General features: G+C 39.2%; 1 protein-coding gene across 5 annotated transcripts in view; it reads left to right on the top strand.

Moving 5' to 3' along the window:
* The window catches only part of LOC133984367 (epidermal growth factor receptor substrate 15-like 1), a 51813-nt gene that overhangs the window by 17604 nt on the left and 22797 nt on the right, over positions 1–11412 (top strand). For 2 of the 5 annotated variants that reach the window (XM_062423652.1, XM_062423651.1), the window contains exons 17-18: positions 2982–3161; positions 7424–7529. In XM_062423652.1, the coding sequence (XP_062279636.1) occupies positions 2982–3161; positions 7424–7529 (286 nt within the window). Of the gene's footprint in view, positions 1–2981; positions 3162–4995; positions 5267–7423; positions 7530–7752; positions 7804–11412 lie in introns of those variants that run through there. The other 3 variants (XM_062423655.1, XM_062423653.1, XM_062423654.1) reach the window with 3 other exon arrangements.

Below are 11412 nucleotides of genomic sequence, written 5' to 3'. Positions count from 1 at the left end.
CAGTTTAGACAACTATAGCACATGTGATATGCCAAAAGCATCATAGGTCTGAATCCATTTCCTATCTCATATTAAATGCCAGCATGTCTCTATGTTAGGAGGATACACCCTAAAACGATACTAAGCCAAATTTCTGCCCGCTGAGTATGAAAACCTGTGCAGGCTTTAAAGGTGTCTGGAAAGAATTCCAATTCCTGTCAGTTACAGTTGAGTCCAACAAGTATTTTCAGAGGGAAAAAAGTATAATATAAAACATTCATGGAAACGTCTCCTGCAGTGTAATACTATAATACCATTCAACTTGGCAAGTTCCAAACTGCCATATTCAAGCAAAATGATCACTAAATAAATGTCCTGTATAAAGAAATGTGCTATTTAAAGCCACTAAATGAAGGAGAAAACTGAGGAGGGAATTTAAAGCATTTTGTTCACCAAAATTACAAAACACCTGTTTTCTCTCTTTCCTGAAGTGGCATCTGTTTATGCTAATAGTTTAGATTTCAGGTTTTAAGATATCTGTCCTTGAGATTTCTGTCTTCACTCCAAAATGGAGGTGAATGGATTTTAATATGTGGCACTGGGGCGGCTTTAGCTCAGGAAGATCAGATTCCCGGCTCCTCCAGTGCACATTTTGAAGGGTCCTTGGGCAATATACTGAAGCCCAATTTACTCCTGATGGCTGTGCCAGCAGTGTGTGAGTGTTTTTGTGTGATGATTCAGATTCAGACAACTTTATTGATCCTGTCATCAGTGTGTGAATGGGTTGAATGTGACTTGTAGTGTAAAAGCCCTTTGAGTGGTTTGAAGACTAGAAAATTGCTATATAAGTACAGTCCATTTAACATTTACTCACAGCACTTTTTTCTTTGTTACTGTAAATAATCCACACAAGACTCTTAAAACAGATTTCATATTTTTTGGGGAAAAAGTAGTTCCAAAGGGAATGTGCCACGTTTTAACACATTTAATGTAGAATGATACACAATGGGCCAGATGCAAGAACCACTCGTACGCACAGATTTGTTCTTAAACAATGCGTACGAGTGATTTACGAGGATTTGCCGCATTCACCAATTTCCTCGTATTTTGGATTTTCTCTTAGGTACGAACACAATGTACGAGTGGTGCAGACCTGTCGTACCTCTCACGCACAACCAACCTGCAGTCCTCCAAAGCAATAAAACACGACTGTTACTGTCTAATTGTCTAATGGCAGCGTGCCAACGATATCATGTCTTTTGGGGGAACTCAAATTTTTCGGCGGGGGGATGACATCATATACTATAAGCAAGATATGATAATCACTTAATGAAGACATAACACCTCCACACGGGTATCAAGACCAAACAACACTGTATGATACAATACAGCCAAGCACGATACGGTAGCTATACTCTATACTCTACAGAGTGATGTAACCTACTGTAGTTTATCAGCATCATCAAATACACAGAGAGGAGCTGTTGAACTGTTACCCTCATCTCCAACTTCTTCTGCCGGCTTGCCCTGCGTTGTCATCCCGGGTGTTAGCAGGTCTGTGCTGACAGCAGTCCACATCAGCAGTTGAGCTTCAGAATCAACTGACTTGTATTTTCTTTTTAACATCACTGTATGCTGACTACCACTTAACAGAGAAATGAATAATATAGATCCGCAGGCTGAGCGATTATTATATTGTCAGTATTTTAGAGACCCCTGAGTAATGGGTGTGAACTACAGGGGATGTAATGAGCAAGTGTATATTATGTCCCGTTCATTAAATTGCACTTCTGAATCCATAATCATGATGACATTACTCTGTTTTTAAAATAATTAGGCTATTTAGTATAAAGAAGTAGGCTATTTAACAATTTACCTAGATATATCAGTCATTTAAATTGACAATTGAAACTATGATATAATGCAAGTTTACAATATAAATACTAGTGGCCGAAACTACAAAGCGACTTTTACACAGTTACTTTTCCACAATATAAACTGACTATTTATTAATAACTGTTATTCATTTAATTGAAATGTTGCTTATTGAATTAATAGTTTAACTCCCTGGCTGATGACATAATTCATGCTCAGTTATTTTTGTTTTTTATTTCTGTGACGGTGCAACAGCTGAGACAGCGTTCACAGCACGGGTCATTTTTCCTCATTCTTTGTCTTTCTCAGGACCTTTAATTCCACTAACACTAAATAATAATCTGTGTTTCTGTTGATCTATTTCTGAGAGCGGGACCTCAGTCTGAGAGCTCGTAAAGTTCTTATTCTTAGTCTTTAGTGCCATTTTCATGAATGGAGCTTCTCCACAACCTGTCGATCGTCTGACCTTATTTGGTATTTTGGGGGCGTCATTCATGTTAATTTACTATTCTCTGGAACGCGCGTTCATTTAGAACAGGTGGGATTCATCATGTTTACGAAGGTCATTTACGACTGTTTCCTGGTGATACGAGTGTTTGGTGAATCCGACGTGGCTCACTCGTAAATTCAACCTCACGAAAAAAGTACGACAGATTTAAGAAGAAAAATACGAACATATTCTTGCATCTGGCCCATTGATCGTTAAATGACAAATGCACACAGTAAATTGCTGCTTTGAATCGATAGATTACTGTGAGGAATCAGTGTGAGGAAAACATCTGGAAACTACAGTAACTAAGACTTTGTACAGATTATATAATATTAGATTATATATAATACGTCACTCAAATCATATTAAGAATGAACCTGTATATAAGAGTACCATTTTTTTTAAGTTAGTGTGGGTTGTCTTTTTAAACTTATTTATTTTGTTTTACAATTTGCTCTCTAGTGAATTTATGTCTTTTGAACACATTTGCTTTGGTCATTTGGTTGAACTGACTTTAAGATATTTGAAGTGGACCTTCTGTTCAGCTGGAGGTGTGACTGCTGCTGTCAGTGTTTTAAAAGTATCATGCAGTATTGTATCTATGTGTCTATGTGCTATGTGTGTGTGTGTCCTGCAGGCTCGCAGTAAGTTGTCTCAGATTCAAGACAGCCAACAGGAAGTCTCTAAAAGCATTGAGCAGTACAACAGCACCTTGAATGGAACCCATGGAGGCAGTATGACCAACCTGGCCGACATGAGCGAGGGCTTCAGCGACAGAGAGAATGGAGGATTCCCTGCCATGGTGAGAGCACCACAGGTCAGGATCTCTATTACAACTCACTCCCCTCCCCTCACATTCCCTTTCAACTACTGGGAAAAAAAAGAAAAAAGAAAAAAAGAATCTGTGTTTTTTCCAAGAGAAGTTTTCTACTTTTCAATCAATCAATCATCTTTATTTGTATAGCGCCAAATCATAACAAAGTCATCTCAAGGCACTTTACACATAGAGCAGGTCTAAACCGTACTCTTCAGGTTTAATTTTAAAGAGACCCAACATTCCCACATGAACAAGCACTTGGTGACAGTGGCAAGAAAAAACTTCCTTTTAACAGCAGATGAAATAACGATGGAATATTTTACACACTTGTCCGGTACACAACATCAAATCTCAACAAAAAAGACCATTTACTGACTGGCACATGTTTTCAATTGGATTTAATACATTTCAAATAAAAAGCATAAACACTACAACCTGTTGAGCTGGTAACTTGAAAATAGGAATAGTTGTGTCTTTGTTCCGTAAGAATGAGCCCTTTATATTTACACAGGGAGCCTGCCATGTTGTACCACCCTGTTTCTACAGTAGCCTAGAACAGAAAAACCAAACACTGACGTCCATGTTTTTCATGAGTTTTGTGGCCAATGTAGGTTCTTCTACATGCTTAGAAGGGGAGAGCAGGGCTGTTCAGTTGGTTGCAATTTTCAGTCTCACTGTTAGATGGCACTAAATCCTGCCCACTGGTCCTCTTTCTCTTGTTGTGGGTGTGACTGTGTGGTAGTACAGGAGATAATTGTGAAGTAGAACACAGTGCAACAGAAACCTTTATTTAATCAGTTTAGTCCCATTGAGACTGAGGTGTAATTTTCAAAAGAGAAAAGTATATAACTATATACTTTAAACGTATTACAAGACACCATCATTTAGCTTTGAACACTTGGGTGGTGCTGTAGGACTTTTTTGGGACTATAACTGACTCTTTAACCTGGATAAATACAGGCAGGTCTACAGGTCCTGAAACATAAAAGTCATATATTCAGTTTTACTAATAACAGGCCTAAAAGTCGTGATATCTTAGATGTATGATGATCAGTGATGGGACTAACGGCGTTACTTTTTTCAGTAACGAGTAATCAAATGAATTACTGTTCCCCCCGTTACAACGCCGTTACCGCCAAAAAATGCAGCGTTACTTCTTCAGACCTCACTGAAGCGGTTTCCGCCCGAACAGGTGCTTCTCTCTCTCTGTCTCCCTGCCAAACACTGGCTGCACTTAAGGGCATAACCAAAGACAGAGTAGGACGTGTTCAGCACATCTCCAGCATATCTCCCCGAATCTGGAGCGAGTGCGCGCTAGAAAGTGACTGTGCGTGTGTGTGTTTATGGTTTATGTGACTATCAATGCAGCACGTGTGAGAGCAAAGCGTCCTGATAGCTCTGTGTTGTTACTGTTACTCAGTTACTAACTCTGGGAGTAATGAGTAACTATAATTAATTACTTTTTCAAAGTAACGTGCCCAACACTGATGATGATTCAAATTTAGCTGCATTTTATACAGTAAAAAACAACAACTCTTCAGTAACTATTAAAGTCTTTTAATCTGTAGTTTTTCTTTAATTTTTTGTGTGTAGTGCCTTTATATTCATAACATACACGTCTGTTGAGAAAAGTCATATTGTAGATGAACCAAACTCACTTTCTATACGTCTCATACTTATCTAATGAGAGAAATCTGAGGGAGAAATCGACTGAAACTATGTGGGATGACTCAACCACGAAATTGATTTTAAATCAAATTGTTTCATTTTAAAAGTGTCATATTTAACAGTGATAACAGAGGAGGGATTCACATATGCAGCCTCTTTTTCTCAGGTGAGCCAGGAGAGCTGAAGCAGAGTAGGAAGCACAACAGGAAGCAGAGATAGCTGACCATGTCCTGGAGGAGGCAGACAGGCTGGAGTTTAATCAGTTCAGTTATATTAATAAATTATCAGTCAGCCATTTAACCAAAAATCATTTTGTTTTTTCTTGCTGTAGTTCAGAGACTATCAGGTAGAGTCTTTGTGTCAGGTTTAGAAAGGGCCATTTAAGCTGTTGTGGTTCTCAAAGACAGATAGTTTAGTCTTTAACATTCTCTGTTAGTGCAGTGCACACTCTTAATGACAATTTGTGTCCATAGGCTGATATTGTAGTAAGTGACAGTTGCTAAAAAATATGTAACCTATGTATGTCCCTATATATTTTTTATAGGATGTGGCTGGCAATGTTCTACATGTACCTTATTGTCAACAAATCTCAAAACAATAAACTGATCTATTGAGAAGTATTGTGTTTGTATCCAATGCCTGATATATCTTACTCCTCTGTGCCATAGAAAAACATTTCACTGAGCCTCACTGCTTACTGGGTGACATGTTCCTTTGCCCCAGAGGCTTGTTGGTTTGGTTCTACACATGAGATTTGTTGACAATAAGATACATGTAGAATTGCCAGCCAAATCCATTAAACTGTGATCAAGCTGTAAAACATGACATTAATGACAGAACAGAGGAATGTAGGTGATGTTTTTAAATATATACATGACTAAATACAATACTGAGCATGATTCTACATTATTTAGACAGTTATACCATTAGCTATTTACATACCAACCATTTTAGACTGTAATTGACCCAATCATCCTATGTTCCTGACTCTTTACATAACTTCTCTCACTTCCTCCTCTTTGTTGAGGCTTATTATCATCTAGACGAGAGATTAGCAGCAAGTTTGCATACTGCAGCTGGCCAAATCCTTTGCTGTCACTTCTGTCATCTGAGCTGTCTTTTACTAAAACCCTGGTTATTATTTCTCCATGTTTTCCATTGTGTTCCCTGCAGAGTCGGAGCCTTCGGGCCTTTAAGAGTTCCCCCGCACTGATCTAATCCTACAGTTTAGTTGTAATAACATCATTACCTTGGCTCAGTCCCTCTCACACCTGGCAAACATTGTTATTCAGAATTTCTATCCTCAGCAAATTCACACAAGTTCCAGTGTTTTGACACTTTTCAGTCTCCATTTAATTCAGAGTAATCAGTTTGACTATTGTACATAAACAAAATGCACATAACTGCTGCATTAAATGCAAACATATGAAATATTATAGTTGATCAACTATAGATCAACAGTGGGGTCAGTGGAGATCTGTAAATGAAGCATACACGGCACACGAAGAAAAGTCCCTATGTATTTATACACACACACACACACACACACACACACACACAGAGGAATGCGGCAGTCCAGACAAGGGCTTCCTCTCCAGAAGGTTTTGAGTAAGAGCAGCAGAGATCATACAGAAAAAGGAAAACTGCAAAAGAATGGAAATTGCTTCTGTGTTTTTAAAGTGAAATTCTAGCTTCATGGAAAGGGGGCAGTGTGTGTACAGTATGTGTATTTGTGCGTGCAGTCAGGTGGTGTAAATGGTGCAGACTTTGCTCTCCCTACACACTCATGGAAGTAGCTCTTAACGTTGATTCCTGCAACTTAGGCTGAGTGGAAGATTATGAAAGGATACTTTTTGTCACAATTTTGGTTTCATTGTCTTAGTTTCAGTCATAATTTCTATTCCCAAATGTATTGGTTGAGACTTGGTGACATGCTAATATCAGTAAGTCACTTCATGTGGAGGTAAAGATGAAAATGATCACACCTGAAATGTCGCAAATAATCTAGCACTTCATTATGTTTGCTGTTACAAAACAAATGGTTGTTATGTTCAGTGATAATAACTTTCTTTTTTTTCTAAGAATCAGGTTTTAGATTTCTGTAGCACAAAGGTATAGTCATGTTTCTTCTTCAACCTCAACCTTCTGTATGGCTTGTATAAATCTCTTCTGCACTCATTTTACGCCTAGTCTTCAGAAACAGAATTTCTCCTCCAAAACTGACTGTTGCATTGCTTGACCTTAGCAAATCCAGTAGGGAACACGATCAACGTCTGTTATATATTTTCCTATAAATGCATATAAAATGAGGAGAGGGATGCACCTTGCAAACTGACACTCCATGTGTTTGCAAGCAAACATATTTATCTTATGTTTTCCTTCCTCTGGACAGCTTATTTATTTCCAGCTTGTGTTGTTCTCTGACTGTCATCTGTATCTCCCTCCACTCCTCCACTTTGTTTTCTTCCTGCTCTTCCCTCTCTGCTAATATACCTAATATAGTTAGATGTGCAGAAAAGGAAACCCTGTTGACCACTTGTAAAACCCAATAAATTAACTAAATCATCTTTGTCTTTTTCTTTTCTTTGTCACAGGAGGATCCATTTAAAGTGAAGCCATCCGTGTTCAACAACCAGTCTCAGGAGCTTCACACTGACCCCTTCCACTCTGAAGACCCTTTCAAAACAGACCCTTTCAAAGGTTCTCATTCCCCATCTCTATCAGTGATCGTCTTTCTCTTCTCCTCTGGATATTTATTCTTCTCTTCCTTGACTCTATTTATCTTATGTTTTCCTTCCTCTGAACAGCTTATTTGTTTCCAGCTTGTGTTGTTCTCTGACTGTCGTCTGTATCTCCCTCCACTCCTCCACTTTGTTTTCTTCCTGCTCTTCCCTCTCTGCTCCATTCCTCTCCTGTACTGTAGGTGACCCTTTCCAAAATGACCCTTTTGCAAAGCAGCCATCAGCATCCACAGGCACTTACATGGGGGAGCAGAACTCAGGCATGTTTTTCTTATACCACTATATGTTATACCACTATATAACTATCTTGTTCTATGAGCTTACTGCTATAATTAATCCATTAATGACATGTATAAAACAAGCTGACAGAGTCACAACCAGGGTTCACGTTAGCCGGTATATGCTGGCTTTTGGCCGGTATAATGTGTATATGTCCGGCAGGAAAAACGTCAAATAAATAAATACATGTATAAACTCATTAATAACATATTAAATACTAATATTATCATATAATATTATGTGATTTAACCTATAAGATATGTTGCCATGACAACAACAACAAACGTGCAAAAGTTTAGTTTCCTTCCATTTCATTGAGAACTTCACTTAGTGTTTGATCATGTCACTAACTACTTATAAATCGCGCTGCAAATAAATGAGAATTATATGTGGAATTTGGACCAGACAATCATCTAATGTAGAATAATGTCTGTATTTAATACTGTGGAGTGATTTACGTTTCACAATTATATCTGCAGGATCTGTTATGGGCCGGATTTTTTTAAAAAGCGAATGGGTCACATTTAGACAGGATCATATACAGCTGTGTTTATAGGCTTACATTAAACCATCATTAATCAGAAAACAGTTTTATTCCTGTCAGTCACCGGTCATCTCTCTCTCTCTGTCAGTCACCGGTCATCTCTCTCTCTCTGTCATTCACCAGTCATCTCTCTCTCTCTGTCATTCACCGGTCATCTCTCTCTCTGTCATTCACCAGTCATCTCTCTCTCTCTGTCATTCACCAGTCATCTCTCTCTCTCTGTCATTCACCAGTCATCTCTCTCTCTCTGTCTCTCTCTCTCTTTTTCTCTCTCTCTTTTTCTCTCTCTCTCTCTCTCTCTCTCTCTCTCTGTCTCTCTCTCTCTCTCTCTGTCATTCACTCTCACCAGACCACCGCTCTCTCTGTCTCTGACTTTTTATCTCTCGTCTTTTTTAAAGTCGGGAAGCCAACAGCAAACTACTTCACGTTTAACTTTATCAAATTAATATAAATGTCCTCACCTCATCCAAGTATCTGTCCTCCCTCACAGCAGCTGCTTATACAGAGCTCCTCTGACCAGTCACAGCGCACACGGAACTTAAAGTGTAAAGTGAATTCAGACATTTTCTTCTAAACACATTAAATAGGTCATGAATATATTTCTAAAAAATGTATAAAAAGCATTTCAACCATTTAGATTAGAATTGTGGAGCTAGGCTCCACAAACTGTGTTTCAAGATGTCTGTGTTCAGGATTTAGTGGGCGGGTCTGAAAATCACAATAGCACGGTTACACACCGGAGCATAAACCCGCCCCACCCTACATTATTAAACGTGGGACCGATGGAGGATGGAGGCGTTACATTATTATACGTGGGACTGATGGAGGATGGAGGTGTTACATTATTATACGTGGGACTGATGGAGGATGGAGGCGTTACATTATTATACGTGGGACTGATGGAGGATGGAGGGCGGCGTTACATTATTATACGTGGGACTGATGGAGGATGGAGGCGTTATATTATTATACGTGGGACTGATGGAGGATGGAGGCGTTATATTATTATACGTGGGACTGATGGAGGATGGAGGCGTTACATTATTATACGTGGGACTGATGGAGGATGGAGATGTTACATTATTATACGTGGGACTGATGGAGGATGGAGGCGTTACATTATTATACGTGGGACTGATGGAGGATGGAGATGTTACATTATTATACGTGGGACTGATGGAGGATGGAGGCGTTACATTATTATACGTGGGACTGATGGAGGATGGAGGCGTTACATTATTATACGTGGGACTGATGGAGGATGGAGGCGTTACATTATTATACGTGGGACTGATGGAGGATAAAGGCGTTACATTATTATACGTGGGACTGATGGAGGATGGAGGCGTTACATTATTATACGTGGGACTGATGGAGGATGGAGGCGTTACATTATTATACGTGGGACTGATGGAGGATGGAGGCGTTACATTATTATACATGGGACTGATGGAGGATGGAGGCGTTACATTATTATAGATGGGACTGATGGAGGATGGAGGTGTTACATTATTATATGTGGGACTGATGGAGGATGGAGGCGTTACATTATTATACGTGGGACTGATGGAGGATGGAGGCGTTACATTATTATACGTGGGACTGATGGAGGATGGAGGCGTTACATTATTATATGTGGGACTGATGGAGGATAAAGGCGTTACATTATTATACGTGGGACTGATGGAGGATAAAGGCGTTACATTATTATACGTGGGACTGATGGAGGATGGAGGCGAGTCGTGCTGGAACTGTGTAGTGGAAAAGCGACATAAATTAAGAAAACAATAACTATAAACACTTACAAACCTCATCCATTTCTAAATATGATATTGATAAATAAATTGCCTGTGCCGTATTCTCTCCGGCCCCTGGATAACCAGGAATACATGCATCAGGAGTTCTGTCAGTTATAACTCTCATGTTACCACTTGTGAAGGAAAGCGTTAAATTCCTACATATTGACTTCCTTAACCCAAGAAAATGATCCCACTCTGATCCCTTATAAAAACAATAGTATAAATCCAGATTCCATATAAATGGCTTTTGAGCCCTGAAGTAACAGTCACACATCCATGTTTGTGCTTGTGGTGGCAGCCTTTTCTTTTCATGGTAATGTGTGAAACAGCCATGTGTGCAACTGTGACTTTTGTCACACTTCCCTCTTGAGTGATATTGTAGAGTTTCACTTCTCTGCTCAGTAGATGGAGATCAGTGATAGAAGTAAGACTTCACACCCAGATGTACTCTGTGATCACATGGACTTTCTCAGGCTCATGCCCTCTACTCTGCTCTACACAGCCTATTATTACTTGTTTATTCCATACCTTGGATTTGGTTTTCTCATGTGTAAATCAAATGCAAACCCAGGCACTTGTTACATTTTCTATGTAATCCAAAGATAATATCCATCTTGACTGCAAACATTTAATCCAGCAAAACATCTCTGTCAGATCTAGATGGTATCTGAGGTTTGAACAAAAAAACCCACTGGTATCTGTAACTCTGGTCTCATACCCAGTCCTGAGGTCATGACCTGCAGTGTGCCTCTTATCGGAATCAGACTTTACAGAGAGGTCTGCCCACAGCTGGCTAGTGGAACTACTTAGGCTGTTAGTAGTTTCTCTTGTGCTGCTTACTCCCTAACCCCACATTTCAAATCATTTTCCTTAGAATTTCTGAGGAATATTTAATAATTGCACTGACAGTAGATGCTGATGCTTCACTCAGGAAAGAATGCAGGCAACATGTGGTCAAAATTCTGATAAACTGTGGTGCAGGAGTGAAACAAATATGACAGATGTGATAGTGCAGTGAAGCTGTTACTAAAACATAATCCTTAACTACTGTTGCCTAAGAACTGTCTATTGGTGACTTCCTGGTGACTTTGAACAATCCTTGGGTGGATCACAACCCAGAAAAAAAGAATGCTTAAGGGTCTCTGCACTTGATAATATTTCCATTTCAAGTCTCATCATGGACAACTGTCATCTTTTTGGTTGCATATTGAAATGTCATT

Source organism: Scomber scombrus, chromosome 8, assembly GCF_963691925.1.
Source record: "Scomber scombrus chromosome 8, fScoSco1.1, whole genome shotgun sequence".
Taxonomy (NCBI): Eukaryota; Metazoa; Chordata; class Actinopteri; order Scombriformes; family Scombridae; genus Scomber; species Scomber scombrus.
Note: the sequence above shows the minus strand (reverse complement) of the source record. Positions and strands in the feature narration are given on the sequence as shown.